General features: G+C 45.8%; 1 protein-coding gene across 2 annotated transcripts in view; it reads left to right on the top strand.

Moving 5' to 3' along the window:
- The first annotated feature begins 454 nt into the window (after positions 1 to 454).
- Positions 455 to 15,988, top strand: part of RAB6A (RAB6A, member RAS oncogene family) — a 99,231-nt gene continuing 83,697 nt past the window's right edge. For both annotated transcript variants that reach the window (XM_034759186.1, XM_034759187.1), the window contains exon 1: positions 455 to 764. In XM_034759186.1, the coding sequence (XP_034615077.1) occupies positions 695 to 764 (70 nt within the window). In that variant the 5' untranslated portion in view covers positions 455 to 694. The remainder of the gene's footprint in view (positions 765 to 15,988) is intronic.

The following is a 15,988-nucleotide window of genomic DNA, read 5'->3' as shown; positions in this document are numbered from 1 at the left end:
TCTTCCTTCTCAAGGGCATAGCACCAGATGACTCAAAAGATTTTCGGTGGCAGAGCTTCCCAACCCAGCAAACCTTGACAGCAGCCAGCTGCACGGCTCCCACATCCCCACCCAGGAACCACCACTGCAGCTGGCAGCAGCAGCTGAGTTGGTCAGCAGTGAATTAGTTAACAGCCTTGATTGGGGTCTGCCCTCGTTAGGTTTCAGGGTTAACGCCTGGTCGAAGGGCGGGAGGGAGCTCGCCACCCCCAGATCCTACAGCGCTCCACCCGGCCTGCGGCGGCGCCAGGCCTCTCCGCCCCGCCCCTCTTCCCTCCGGCCCCGCCCTCTGCTCGCGCTGCCACACTCCGCATGGCCCCCGCCGCGCGCCGCGCCCTGCCCCCTGATTGGGCGGCGCGGGCGTGCGGGCGCGCGCCCGTGTGGGGGCGGGGCGGGCGCGGCGCGCGCCGAGTCCCGGCTCGAGAGCAGCAGGCTCGGTTGCGCTGGGCGTTGCGAGCGGTTGCGCCGCGCTCTCCCCCTTGGTAACCGGAGTGCGGGCGGAGGGGCGGCGGGGACTGTCCGCCGCTGCCAGCAGCCCCGGGGCCCCTGCCTGGCTCCAGCCTCCCGGCCGCCGAGCGCGCGATCGCGGGTCCCGCCGCGGGGAGCCGAGCCGAGCGGAGCGGAGCGAGCGCGGGGCGGCGGCGGCGGCTCCATCATGTCGACGGGCGGCGACTTCGGCAACCCGCTGCGGAAATTCAAGCTGGTTTTCCTGGGCGAGCAGAGCGGTGAGTGACCCGGCCCCGCCCGGCGGCCCCGGCCGGAGCAGAGACCCCCCGTGACCTCCCCGCTGAGCCTCCCACGGGCCCCGGCCTCTCCCTCGGCGGCGGGGCGGCCGCCCCCCAGGGTCCATCGGGCTCTGTCCTCGCCCCCGGGGAGCTGGGCCCCCCCTGCCCTGGAGCCGTGGCGGGGGAGCAGCCCCGCGCCCCCCGGCTGATGGAGCCCGCCCGGCGATCCCGCTGTGGGGCTGGGCTCGCTCTGCCCGGTGGGGCCCAGAGCCGGGCCCGGCCCAGCCCGGTGGGGGAGGGTCCCTCCTCCTGGGGCAATTGTCATCGTGTTCGGAGAACGACGGGTTGGGAAACTGCTGCGGGAAGCCGCCCTCTGTCCCCACCTCTCTGTGCATTGATTCATTCCCCCCCGTTGAAATGGGGTTGCTTTCTCAGGATGCAGCTGAATGATGCTTGACTGTGATCTTTACCTTTAATGTTTTAAATTCAGCCTCTCTCTTCTCTTCCCCCCCTCCAAAAAAAAAAATCAACTGGTGTTTGCTCCAGTGGGGTCAAGAGGGGGAAATGAGAATGGCCAGTACTCCTCTGAATGTATTTTAATTACTATCTATTTGGTGATGGGAGGAAGAGATATCAAATAGTGCAGTTGTGATAGAAGCAGCTGTTGATTTCATATGACCTGGGTTTGGTTGGTTTCCTGGGGAGGGTGGAAACAGAGACTGGTAATTCTGTTAAATGGTGGATTTTTTTTTGGGAAACTGTGAATTACATTCTAGCGAAGCATTTCTAACACCTTAAATATTTAATCTAGCAAATGAGAATTCCCTCCCCCTCTTTGATGGAAGAAATCTGAATGCTTGCTTCCTTCTCAGCAAAAGGCCCTCGCTATCTCACCAGTGCAGAGCAAAAACCTGATTTCACTTCCTTGGGAGTGGATTGCTTTATTGAAATATATTGTGTGCATTTGTAAGATGTACTATAATGAGACACTTTGATTAAAGGGGAGCAAAAACATTTAGTCTCTTCTGTCCCTGGGTGGGGTGGAGTTTGTATCTGCTGGCAGAGCCAGCACTAATGCGGTTTGACATCTGCCTGGAAAGGGATGCTAATCCTTTTACCTTCTCTGCAATGACTTACATTTTGGTGTCGCTTCAGTCTACTTTAAACTGTCTGGGTGGTGGTGGGGGACTGCTGTTAAAGCAAATCAAGTCAGATACACGGGCAGTTCTCTGCTTCTTTCCTTTGTTGGGAGAGAGCTCCTTTCCATATTATGCTCATGGGGTGAACATATGCCCAACTTGTATATCTTTTTGGGTAAGTAGCCTAATACATAGGGTGACCACATGTCCCTATAAAATTGGGACAGTCCTGATTTTTGGGTCTTTTTCTTATATAGGCTCCTATTACCCCCCCACCCCCTGTCCCAATTTTTCACATTTGCTATTTGGTCACCCTACTAATACAGAAAGTGAGGTGCTGCCTGGACAGCCATTTTATGAGAATTTCAGGAGAGGGTTGTGTGTAAAGACACTGTTCATACCAAGTAAGTATTGATAAAAATTAGTTAAAAGTGCTTGCTGCACACCCCTGGGATGCTGCTGCTGCCTATTTTATGGTGTTGCTGATATTTAGTTTGGGAGAAGCCTTTTAGTGTGGGTCTCAAAGGAAGATTTTTAGCTTCTAGTACTGCTTATTACATCTCGGTAGGTATCTTTCTTAGTTGACAAATGAATTTCTCACATATTTCAGTTCTATCCAACATACGGCAGACCGCCTAGTGTCTAAATCTTCCAATCCTGTTCATTTTTGTGCTTGAGCTAATCATATTTGTACCAGAAAGGTTTACATGATTCCCATTGATAATACCACATGCATATTTTGGGGGTAGGGGGGAAAGGAGATGATCATGAGTACAGTGTAGCAGAATGCTACCAACTAACGTACACTTCTGACGTACATGATTAAATGAGGTCCTCATGTACAGTGGAAAAATCACTACTTTTTCCATGCTGTCAAAGTGAGGTTTAGACAGCTCCACGCCATCTTGAGGTAATTGTGTATGAATTATTTTTTTTAGTAGCCTATGTTTGACTCTTCAAGCACTATATGTAATGGTAAGTAGATAAATGTGCCCATAGTGATGTTCTTCTGTGCAATGAAGATAATGCACATGCATCTTTCATTATGCAGTGGCTCAGTGCTGTGAATTTTAATACTGGATTTTGCCACCATTTAGCTCATTCTCCTTGTCCTTTCGGGGTTGGTGAGTGAAGGTGCAGAGAAATCTAGAAACAAATGGACCCTTGTAGAATAACAGTATTTACAAATCAAGCATCTGTTTAAAAACACTGCAACTGGAATATCTTTTTCACTTCCTGTTTAGCTAAATCATTGTCTGCCTTGTTGGAAGGCCATAATTAAAGGTATCCTCCTGCTGCTCAGAGGAGAACAGAATGCTGCTTTTGCATTGTTTTCTTTCAGTCACTTCAGAATGGCAAGTGAAATGTTATAGTGGGCTCTGTGATTAGCTGGAGATGCATGCCAGGACTAAGATCAGGCCTTTTGTGTTGCTGGCAGTCAGTCTTTTCAATAAATGTATGTGCTACTGTCTTAATTGGAGTTTGTTAAAGGTTTTAATAGCTTGCACAGGCGATGGAGTAATGTGATCAAGGATAATAATTTGCCCTGTGAAACTGGATATGTTTGTGGAGATTTCCGTTTTAAATAAGACACAGAAAACAAAGTTAACAGTAAAAGAGGCAAATCACGTCTATTGTATTAAGCCATATTACAGCAGCCTTCTCCCTAGGCATGTTTGCTTGGACTGCGGAGATTCTTCCTGATTATGCTATTCCTTGTTATCTGCTGCAGGTTCTCCTGCTGCACTAAGATGCTAGTGCTTCTGATTGTTTCTTTTTTTTAAGATTATAAACCTCCACCGTCTCCCCATTTCCGGTGTCTCCCCAGTTACTTATATTGCCTGCCATTCATGCTTAGTTGAATCAATACCTTGAGAGCTCTCCATGCTGGAGAAGGAAAGCTGACACACTGCTGCAGTCTTCTGCCAGTGCCGGTCAGTCCGTGGTGGTGTGTTGGCTGGATGACATAAAATCACTTGCAGCTTCTTTCAGAATTTACTGCAAGTTGCTGGTTCTCAGCTGAAGTACATTTTTATTTCCAAACTAGATTAGCAATACTGGCTGCAAATGCTGTGGATTCCTCACCAGCCTGCAATTTATTCCTTGTCTGGCTAAAAAGAGCTCTGTTTGAACCTTGTCTTTTTTTGTCTGTGGTATAAAGACACTTATTAGGCTAGCAATGAGTAAAATTTAACCGGTGCTAGCCTTGATTGAATTACTATTTCCATGATTGCAGATTACATAGAGTTTAGTAGTGTTAAATATGTTAATCTTCCCTGAAAAGACGGAGCTTTGTGCTGAGGATTTAGATGCAGCTAGAGTAAAATATATAATATATAAAAATCAGTCTCCTTAGTACCTTCTGATCTTGTTTTCTTTCAGGTGATTTCTGGCAGCCTAAATGTCTCAAGTTAATATTTAATTGCTATTTCTGAGTCAGATTATCAGCTAGAGTGGCACAAACCACCCTTATTAAAGTAGTTTTCAAATAAAATTGCTGTGTGCTTGAAAACTCTAGAAAATGTTCAGCAGTCTTGTCCTCTTCATTTTTTGTCTTGCATGCATGCTCCTCCTTTCATTCTTGTTATACGTCACCAGTTTCCTATCTGAGCAGGCAGGAAGAATTGTATGCCAGTGGCAGGTAATAGAAGTATTACTCTTGCTGATTTCATTGCATGTGTTTATACTGTGAGTTTTATTAGAAAGGAAACCTGGAGGGCATCTATTCAGGGACATCAAACGCGAAGCAAGAAATCACTTGCGTTGGTATGTCAGGTAGGGGTGGGGAGAGAATGTCTGTCTGCCTTTTCCCCAGGCTGTGGATGCTGCCTGCAATGGATTACCAGAAAAATCAACTCTGTCAATCTGTATCTATCTTGTAAAGCACTTTATCACCATGGTATCGAAGTGTTGTGCAACAGCTGGGGATATATTTGTGTTTTGAAATGACTTAACAATTGGGTTAGTTGACACAATGCTGGCCAGTATAGAGCAGGCCGAGTCATGGTTTCCATGTCAGCTAGCCATGGGACCAGAGGCTTGCGTGTGACTACCTGACACAATGGTGATCTCAGCTTGGCCACCAGCAGCTGAGGACAGCATCACCATGTAACTTGATTCTTTAAGTATGATTAAACTTCCAGTGAAGACAAGTCTGAAGAAGCATTGAGCTTGCCTGCCAAAGATAAAAATCTTGTATCCGTCTCTCTTTCTCATGTTTACCCCGTGTTCCATTGTATTTGGGCTATTGTTATTGAGGAAGGGTTCTCCAATGGTTAGGGCTGCAGCCTGGGATTCAGGAGACCTGAGTTTAATTCCTTGTTCTTCCACTGACTTCCCATGTGTCTTTAGGCAAGTCACTTAAACCTCGTCTGAGTTCTCCATCTGTCAAATGGGATAATAGTATTTCCCTACCCTACAGATGTGTGGTGACAATAATACATCAAGGCCTAGTCTACATTTAACACTTAGGTCAACCTAGCTACATCACTCAAGAGAGTGCAAAAGATGTAGTTAAGCTGCCCTAAACCCTAGTGTAGACACAGGCTGAAGGAATAATTCTTCCATCGACCTATCTACCGCCTCTCGAGGAAATGGATTAGCTATACAGGGAAAACTTTTCTGTCGCTGTAGCAAGTATCTACACTACGGTAGTGTAGCTGCAGCTGAGCCACTGTAGCGCTTGTAGTGTAGACATATCGTAAGGGTTGTGAGGCAATCTGATACTACAGTAATGGGGGCCAGATACGTGTTGACTATATATCATCTGTTGGAGGATGGCTTCATTAGAGAGAGAGCGAGAGAGAGAGAGATCTTGTGTTTGGATCCAAAGACAGTAGCAGTTCTGTCTGCGTTTATGCAAATGCTGTCTACAAAATGCATAGAGATTAAATGATCTTCCCTGCCCCTAAAGGTGAACTGAGTTCTAAAAAATACAACTGTTTAAGGGCTTGTCTACACTACCCAGCGATCGCTTCAGCGGGGGTCGATAAATTGACTGCTGAGCGCTCTCCTGTTGACTCGGTACCCCACCAGAACGAGGAGCACAAGCGGAGTCGATAGGAGAGCATCAGCTGTGGACTTACTGCAGTGAAGACACCGCGGTAAGTAGATCTAAGTACGTCGACTTCAGCTATGCTATTCACGTAGCTGAAGTTGCGTATCTTAGATCGACCCTGCGTGGTAGTGTAGACAAGCCCGAGCCCACCAGTTAGCCTTTGGATGTAGATGATATTAAGTAGCTAATCTTTGCCTCACTGTTGTGAGGCAGTGGGTAGATGTTATCCCCATTTTACCGTTAGAGAAGCTAAAACAAAGGTGAAGTACCTTATCTGAGCCTACTTGGCTAATGGCAGAGCCAGGATTAGAATTTAGGGCCCCCGGGCTGCTAATTCCATGCTCTTTCTTCCAGACCACAATGACTTCTTAAACTCCTTAAAGAAGACAGGTAAGATTACATCTGAAAACAAGAAGAAACCATTAGTTCCCTTCTCACTTGCCTGCTAAGACCAGGGTTTGCAGTTCTTTGTTAATTCTAAAAAATTGAATTTACAGACACTTCATTTGGCATAAGGAGTTTTATCCCCATATGTGGTGCAGGTGCTGTGATGTATGCTACTGCAGGAAAGAGCTGTGTCTTGAGGACCTGAAATACGGCCCAAATGGGGTAAATGGCTTTTCTGCTCACCTTCTACATGTGACCGTGTCCTTCTATAATCCTGTAATGTCTGAAATTCTCTTGTGCTCTCTGGATCCCTAACTTTCAGGAGAAGTTAGCTAGTGACAGCTGCTTCTGTGCTGGGAATAGTCTCTCCCAAAGGGAAGATTAAAGTCCCTGAAAACATCTTTCCTAGTATGAATGAGCCTAGTGAAATTCCAAGTAAATACCTGCACTCATTTTATTATTTGAGCCCCCTGCAGACCTGTTTATGTGCACAAGCAGACTTGGAGCTCACTCTTCCTAAGTAAGTCTTGCTGGCTCAGTGAAATGCTTCTAAACTGAGGAAAAACTGTTTTGACTGCAGCTCTAATCCAGCTCTTCACCATGGTAGTGACCCATGTTTAACTTACGTGAACAAGTGGTGAATTCTTAGAATACTCTGTCTCGACTGGCTCCTTGAGGGGAGCATGATCTGTTTTGTTCTGCATACCATTCTGAATTCTGCTTCACTGCTGGCCCACTCGGAACCCTGACCAAATCACTGCTGTAGCCAGAAGTCCAGCCTGGGCTGCAGTGAGCCGCTAAACAGTTACGTTTTTTCAAAGCTTATTTCTTAGCCCTCTCGAATGCCTGGTCTTAGATTACACTCATATACATTGGTCTTGGGAAAGTCGTGTGGGTCCTCCTCTCCCTCCCTCCCCCCCCCAGTAGTTGCACAAAGGAGGTGGAAGATCAAACTGTTGTTCAATGCTTGTTTTGGAATTTTATTTTCTTTCTAGAATTCTCACAAAGACAGAGATATAATCCTTAACATACCAACTGCCAGTAGATGCCAGCCCCAACTAAAACCAATACTTGCCCCAAAGTCCCTCCCCTTCCCCCATACCTGTTGCCATGGCAACAAATTACAACTTAACACCCCCAAGTTACATATGCAGCCCTCCCCAAATCATGTCACTAAACTGTTGTTACCAGAACTGCAGCTAACTCCCCATCCTACTTGAATAGGTCAGATTTTAAAAATAGTCAACAAAACATAGTCGGTACCAATCCAAACTTCCCAAATTCAGGGTCTGTTGTACCACGAAGGTGGGGGGAATCCCGAAGGTGGGGATTCTGCTTCTGCTCCAGGGAGTTAACCCAGCAACCCACACAGCAAGAGCATCTCAGTCAATCTCTACCGCCATATGTGGCATAGGCTGAGGTGTATCTCCCTGACCGTTGAGGGCAACCGAGATGAGCAGTAACTTGAAATGCAGCTGTAACTGACTAGGAAAGAATTGCAAAGCTCTGAGCACTGATGTTCCATGCTCATGGCAGTCTCTTGTTACTGCACAAAGTCTCAGGATAGCCCTCAAGAAATATCTCTTAGTAGAGTGCGTGACAGCCTCTCCTGGAAGTGTCAGAAATGGATGCCTGTTACAAGGTTTGCACCAGAGAGGAGCAGCTAGAGCTTCCTGGCCTGGTCTGAGTCAAAGGGCACTAAGGGCCACTGTGAAAGCCAAATATTTAGGAACTTTGATAGCTCTAATAAGCTATTCCCAAGGCTAAAACGTAACATGGGGATTGCCATGCTGTGTAGGCCTTGCATAAACAATGCAAAAAGAAGTAAGGAAACCGAGGTTAACAATGGGCAAAGCATAAACTCGCAAGTGGCCTTGTACATTACATATAGTTTAAAAAAAAAAAAGTGAGGCGTTGTTGATAAGCTTGCAGCTGCAGCTTTGCTCACTAGCACACTTTGTAGCTCTTGGACAGTTCACGATCTGTACAGGGATTGGTTACAAAAATTAGTAGATTAATCATAAGTTAGATCAGTCATAAAGTGCACGATACACTTAATACTATTGATTCATGATTATGTACATTGGATGTGTGGTATGCCCCCAACTCGAGTGCAGTTTGATTGTATGCCAGTAAAGAAACCGCAGTGATGAGTCTGGGGTTGAACTGATTTGTTGGATTCCCAAGAACTGGATAAAGTGTTTCCCCAGAACCGGCCAAGGTGTTCTGGATAAAGTGAGTGGAAAAGAGCTCTGAGAGAATCCCAACACGTGCCAGATTAGCCGAACAGTCCGATATCTTGTCTTCATCCATGGGCAGAATCAGCTGCTTCAGAGGCATGTGCAAGAAACTCTGCAGTTGGAAGTGATGGAATAACCCACCCCACAAAGAGAGCTTCTTCTAACCTCCCTTCATTTAGAGGTTGGCTTATACTCTGAAACATGTGGGTTCAGATCCTTTCCAGCGCTTTAAAGTCTTGCTGTTTTAACTTCAGATGTTACTGTTCTTCTTTAGCAATGTATTTTGTGGGGATGAATTCCACAGTTAACTGACTGAACCATTGTATCAAAAGATAGGGCAACTTACTCAGTAGTTAGCATAGAGGCCACCTAGGCCTCTAAATGTTTCCCCTTGTCAGCAAGCACAATTTGCATCCGATTAGGTTTGAGTTGCAGCCAATTTACTTTCTTACAGTTCTTGATCTCTCAAATGCTAGGAAAGTAGTGGAAACTTTATGGTCTGCATTAGATGAAAAGGAGATGAGGTCTCCTAAGGGAAGAGCCCCATTGGCAAAGCTGTGAGCACAGGGAAAGCAGTCAGTAACAGAATAAAATTGATGTGATCCTTATCAGTTTCACTGCTGCCAACAAGGTTCTGGATAGCTGCTGTGGAAACTGACAACTCTGGTCAGTTTTCATATCTGTAGGTTGGGAAAGCTCGGAGCCAGGGAGGCAGTGGAGCAGTTTGCAGTCATGGGAAGACCGTGCTGCCTCAGTCGGCTCTTGGAAAACTTTCTTTGCGGAAGTACTTAACTTCTTTTAACGAAGGTGTTAAATTCTGGAAAAGTTGGAGGAATTGGTTCCTTACCCGCTCCCTCTGCCCCTGCCAAAAAAAAGGGGGGGGAGATGGGGATGGGAGAAAATGCAGTGGATGTCTGGGTTAGAGGGGGAATGAGAGAGTATCATTTATTGTAAATACAAAGAGCAAAAGCGCATCGTGCACATGGATCTGAGAGCAGCCGGAGCTTCGAATTCGGTAGAGGGCATTAGAAACACAGGTAACTGGAGAACACTTTCTATTACAGAGGCAACTGAATCGCCCAGGAACTTAGTCCCTGGTGCACAGTCAGTTCTGAAGAAATGAACGGGGTTGTTCAATTGTTTGTTTTTTAGCTGCCTGATTTGGCTGTGTGTAGCACCTGGTCCACAGCAGATTTTAATTCCTCCTTGTTGTAATAGACATCAGCAGACAAATCCCAGTGCTGGAGGCTTGGTACCTTCTTTTGGTCCCTCCCGAGAGCTGCTGTGACCGGCTTGTTCTTCTGGCTTCACGTTAGCGAGTTTGCTGCAGCAGCAGCAGCTTTTAAAAATAAAATGTGTCCACAGCTCACTCAAAATGGCTGAAACTCCAACTAAAGAAAATGCTTCATCCTGCAGAACTACTCTGGAGACTTCTGGGATAGCTTTACCTAAGCAGTGCCTGCTGCTACAGCAGACCATCCCTCCGCATCTGTGGCCACCTCAGGCAGGCTGTGCCGCAAAGAGAGGCTCCAATTAAAAAGGCTGAACAGACTGATAGCCCCAAGGGAGTTTGGCACAGAGCCTCACGCAGACCCAGAGCTTTCATCTCTGACCTCTTGAATGCCTTGCAAAGCGCTTTCTCGAGAGCAGCTGGAAGGAGCCTGCCCTGTTTCCGGACCAACCCGTCAACTCGTGCTCCCACAGCCTCTACATCCAACAGCCTCAACCTTCAGAGCCGGCTTCTGCAATCAGTACTTCATGTGCATGCCTTAACTGTCTACTCCTCCAGCTCCCTCCGTTTCCATTACTCTTAAAATTACCTCAGCTTCCTTTAATCCGAATTTTGCCTCTTCTGCCACCTCTAGTGCCTTTCACTTCAGATCATAAGTCTTCCCTGGCAATTATGGCTCCATCCTGGCTTCTCATTTTAGTTGTTATATAAATCCCACATGCTCTAGAGGAGGATGGGCCTTGTTTTTTTTAAAAGCACCCAAGTGAAACACAAGGCTTGTTTCCTACCAGTTTCTGCCTCCTTTCTCTATCGGTGGATGATCTAATCTGTCTCTACACTTGAGAGAGGGCTTCTGAGCCTATAAGAGCACTCAGAAAAATGTACAGTAGGAGACCAGTCCACTCTACTAAATGAAATGTCCCAAGACCTTTCCCTCTTTTTATCCAGAGAAGACCTCATCCAGTTAAGAATATGTTGTAGGGAAGTGATGCAATATTTGTGGTTGTATAGATGTCATGGACTGTGACCCTGTTGGACTAGTCACAGCACAAACTTATAATGAAAAGACAACTGCTGCCCCAGGAATTTGCAATTTAAATAAAAATCCAGAGAGAGATGTTCCTGGTCTACTTCGCTGTGAATTTCCTAATTTAATCCCTTTGGGAGAACCTTGAGCTTTGAAAAGGAATTATTTGGGGATCCTCTCCTGTGGTACTTGGTCAAAGTTAGTCCTTCACCCGAGTTCCTGAATGACTGTGTGGATAAATTGGGTGTGGTAACTTTAAACAAACCAAAAAACCTAACCTTTATCATGCGTCTGACGAAGTGGGTATTCACCCACAAAAGCTCCAATACATCTGTTAGTCTTAAAGGTGCCACAGGACTCTGTTGCTTTTTACAGATCCAGACTAACACGGCTACCTCTCTGATACTTAGCCTTTGACTGTAAGTATCATAATTGAACGAGGAGTGCTTGTGACACCTTAGAGACCAACACATTTATTTAAAAATAATAATAAATTTGTTAGTCTCTAAGGTGCCACAAGTAAGTACTCCTTGTTGTTTTTGCTGATATGGACTAACATGGCTACCACTCTGAAACGTATCATAATTGAGTCTTTCTGCACGCAACTTGGCCATGTGAGAACGGGTCAGACATTCCAGATCAGCTACTAGCCCTGTCTGTCTGATTCCTGGTTTCAGTGTTAGGCTCTGTCTTGTCTTTCCAGCTTCTTTCATGAGACAGCACAACAGCCCTTGAGGGCATTGACTGACTGCCCTTTGCCTTACATTTCAGGTGTCTGATCTTTCAGCAAAATGTAAGCTGCTTGCATTACCTTTCCAGAGGAAGGGAGGGGGAGGAGAGGAAAGAATTAGTTGAGTGCCTACCTGAGACGTGCAGGGAGTGTCAGAATTGCTTTCTTTGGTATGTGTCAAATATTTCAAAGATTTAGCTAAGATTCCTTAGCTCTTGTCCCCTAATGCCCCTACTCTACTTGTGCTACATTGATGACATCTTCATCATCTGGACCCATGGAAAAGAAGCCCTCGATGAATTCCACCATGATTTCAATAATTTCCATCCCACCATCAACCTCAGCCTAGACCAATCCACACAAGCGGTCCATTTCCTAGACACTACTGTGCTAATAAACGATGGTCACATAAACACCACCCTATACCGGAAACCCACTGACCGCTGTAGTTACCTACATGCCTCCAGCTTCCATCCAGAACACACCACATGATCCATTGTCTACAGCCAAGCTCTAAGATACAACCGCATTTGCTCCAGTCCCTCGGACAGAGATAAACACCTACAAGATCTCTATCAAGCATTCTTAAAACTACAATACCCACCTGCTGAAGTGAAAAAACAGATTGACAGAGCCAGACAAGTACCCAGAAGCCACCTACTACAGGACAGGCCCAATAAAGAAAATAACAGAACGCCACTAGCCATCACCGTCAGCCCCCAACTGAAACCTCTCCAGCGCATCATCAAAGATCTACAACCTATCCTGAAAGATGATCCCTCACTCTCACAGATCTTGGGAGACAGACCAGTCCTCGCTTACGGACAGCCTCCCAACCTTAAGCAAATATTCACCAGCAACCGCACACCATACAACAGAAATGCTAACCCAGGAACCTATCCTTGCAACAAAGCCCGATGCCAGCTCTGTCCACATATCTATTCAAGTGACACCATCATAGGACCTAACCACATCAGCCACACCATCAGGGGCTCATTCACCTGCACATCTACCAACGTGATATATGCCATCATGTGCCAGCAATGCCCCTCTGCCATGTACATTGGCCAAACTGGACAGTCTCTACACAAAAGAATAAATGGACACAAATCTGACATCAGGAATCATAACATTCAAAAACCAGTGGGAGAACACTTCAACCTCTCTAATCACTCAGTGACAGACTTGAAGGTGTCAGTTTTGCAACAAAAAAACTTCAAAAACAGTCTCCAAAGAGACTGCTGAATTCGAATTAATATGCAAATTAGACACAATTAACTTAGGTCTAAACAGAGACTGGGAATGGTTGGGTCATTACACTAATTGAATTTTTTCTCCTCACACCTTCTATGGGTCATGTCGATTATCACTTCAAAGTTTTTTCTTCTGCTGCTACTGATCGCTCATCTCAATTGATTGGCCTCTTACAATTGGTATCCACCTTTTCATGTTCTCTGTATGTATAAATATCTTCTGTCTGTGTGTTTCACTCTATGCATCCGAAGAAGTGGGCTGTAGCCCACGAAAGCTTATGCTGAAATAAATTTGTTAGTCTCTAAGGTGCCACAAATACTCCTGTTCTTTTTGCGGATACAGACTAACACGGCTGCTACTTTGAAACATTTCAGAGATTAACGCCTGGCAAGTGCTTGTCTGAAATGCCTGATTCAGATAGGCTAGACTGCTTGTGGTTGTCCTCTTCAGGCACTTTGCTTTCAAGGAAGAATTATTTTTTCAATTGAGAACAGGGAGAGCAAGAAGACGTGGCTCTGGAGGGTATGTCAACACTGCGCAAAATATATACATACACACACACAGAGCTTGGGTTAACTAACCCGGGTTGCTGTCTTTGGTTAAAATATCAGTGAAGACATAGCACCTCATGTTAACTGCTCAAATTAAATCCTGTAAAGGAGCCTGGGGTTGAACTCGAGCACCTAACCTGAGTGAAAACCAAGTTGCTGTTTCTTCACTGCTTTTTAATTCAGGTTAGCTAATGTGGCTTAAGAACACACTTTCTGCAATGGTAACATACCTCCAGCCATCTGCTAAACTGACCACTAATTCCTCCTCAATCTGAATGGAAGTGGGAGGGGAGCTCCTGTTTCATGTTCAACACTTGTAAAGGGGGACATGTTTCACAACTGGCAGAGGACTGAGGCTCCGCAGCTGTGACTCACGCAGCATTGTGCAGTGAATTGGCAGCTGCTGAGCTGGAATAGAATTTGTCTCGACTCCCAGTGTAGTGTCCAATCCACAGGACCACAGTGCCACTTAAAAGCAGTTCCTCCTGCCACATGGAATGAATGCTCTTAATTGTCTGTGTTTTGGAGGGTTTTAGAAAGAAGTGAAGAATGGTTCTAATTAATTGCAAGAACCAACAAATGTATGTCCCTCCAGTGCTAGATCAGAAAGGGAGGGGTTTAGCATTATTCCTCCTCGGAAGTGTATTGCTTAAGGGGAAGCACATTTGCTCCAAGATATGCACATGCGTGGTGCCTCATCTAAGCTCGGACAGAGAGTTGTCCTTCTTTAAACAACCTGCTGATCAAGAAGAACTGCAGAATGATCCAGTGGACTGGGAGTCCAGAGATTTGTTTCATTCCCAGCCCTGGCACTTACCTGCTGAGTGATTTTTGGGTCAGTTACTTAATCTCTCTGTGCCTCTGATTCCTCTCCCGGCATTTGACTCTTTAGAATGCAAGCTCTTCAGGACAGGGACTGTCTCTTGCTGTGCATATTGGTCCCCAATTTTAGGATGTCTATCTTATCAATGAGATTCCATCTCAAGATGGTCACTATTACCATGAGTATCCATTGAGCCTGATACCTTCCAGCCCTTAGGAATATGAGAGCCTCATGGAATCCTGCAGACCTTGCTTACACCAAGAGTCTCTAGATCATTTGTAGGACCCACTGGTGAGAAATTGACAGAGGTACCTGCTGTGTAAACTGGGACAGTCTTTCCTAGCTTCACGGTTATGAAGTCAGTCTGATACTCTGAGGGTAGCAACATCTGGGCACAATGACATTGGATTTATAGGGAGAAACTTTGTGGCAGCCATTAAATAGACTAAAGTATATGTAATGGCTTTGTCTTTAATGGCGTAATGTCTGTGGAACGTGGGTAATTGGGTTTTTCTTTAAAACAAAACAAAAAAACCCATAATTAAGCTTTACTTTTCCTGAGCTTCTCTTTCTAAAAAGGCTGCATTTTAGGGGAATTTAACCAGTGTTTTGGTCCGTGCTTAGTTACGTTGGTGTATCATTAACTGGTCTAATTGATTTTCCTGTGTTGCTGTGGAATTGCATCATCTAGGTTAAACGTCTCTGTGTGGCATGTAACCCAGACAGGATTGTGTGCAGCTGTGGTTATCTCAGAGCAGTCCCAGGGTGCTCTTAACAGGTATCTGTTGCCAGTTTGGCTCAGCAAATGCTGCCCAAGTTCTTGCGGCGTTGTATGGTAAAGTGCACTGAATTTAAGTGAGCACTGAATGTTCATTCTGCACAATGTCTTCTTGCCTGTCTGTCACCTTCTGAAACCTCAGTCTAAATGTATGTCTTAAAACTGAGCTAATGTGAAGATTATTCTGAATACTTCTCATGTCCTTCCCTCCCATCCCCCCGCCCATATCTCAATTGTCTGATTGCGGCAAGGGTTGGAGAGAGAAGAGCCACTAAGGTGGCTGAATTGGGAAGTTCTGTCCCTTCTGCAGAGGAAGGGTTAAGACCAAATGCTAGTCTTTCCACAATTGGCTAGCGAGTGCCATTCATAGCATGTCTCCTTCATAGACAGTGGGAGCTGGAGCTTGTCTGAGCCCCATCTTTCAAGCAGGAGGAAAACTGCTGCTGGGCGAGAGGAAAGCTGTTGGCTGCTGGTGGGCATGGTTGGCAATGACCGGGCATGGTGGGAGTGAATTTTACTTGCTGGAGACAGGAGAACATTAGGAGGAATTTAACTTGTGCAGGGAATGGAAAGAAAAAATTGCACACGGATTATAGAGCAAGTATGAGCCCTGATGCCAAGTGAATAGTCTACAACACCACCTTCCGGAATACCTTGTAGCACCTTTCTGCAGTACAGTATCCTGATATTTCCACAATTTTCATATGGGGTGGAAGATATTTAGAGAGGTCAAGTGACTTGCACAATGTTGCCCAAGAAGTCAATGGCAAAGCCAGGTCCCCTGATTCTCCTCTTGGCTGCAAGGCCACAGAACATGCTTTCAAGCTTTGTACAGAAAGTACTAAGCAATAGGTTGAACAGATAGACAGCGGCGACTTACAGAGTCCACGTGGAAACTGGCAGGGTGGTGATAAAGGGGAATAACTACCAGATCCCCTGTTTGCATTAAGGTGGAATGGCAAAGCCATGGGTAAGGTTGCCTCAGAGAATAATATTAACAAGGTAAA

Source organism: Trachemys scripta, chromosome 1 (assembly GCF_013100865.1).
Source record: "Trachemys scripta elegans isolate TJP31775 chromosome 1, CAS_Tse_1.0, whole genome shotgun sequence".
NCBI classification, from domain to species: domain Eukaryota; kingdom Metazoa; phylum Chordata; order Testudines; family Emydidae; genus Trachemys; species Trachemys scripta.
Note: the sequence above shows the minus strand (reverse complement) of the source record. Positions and strands in the feature narration are given on the sequence as shown.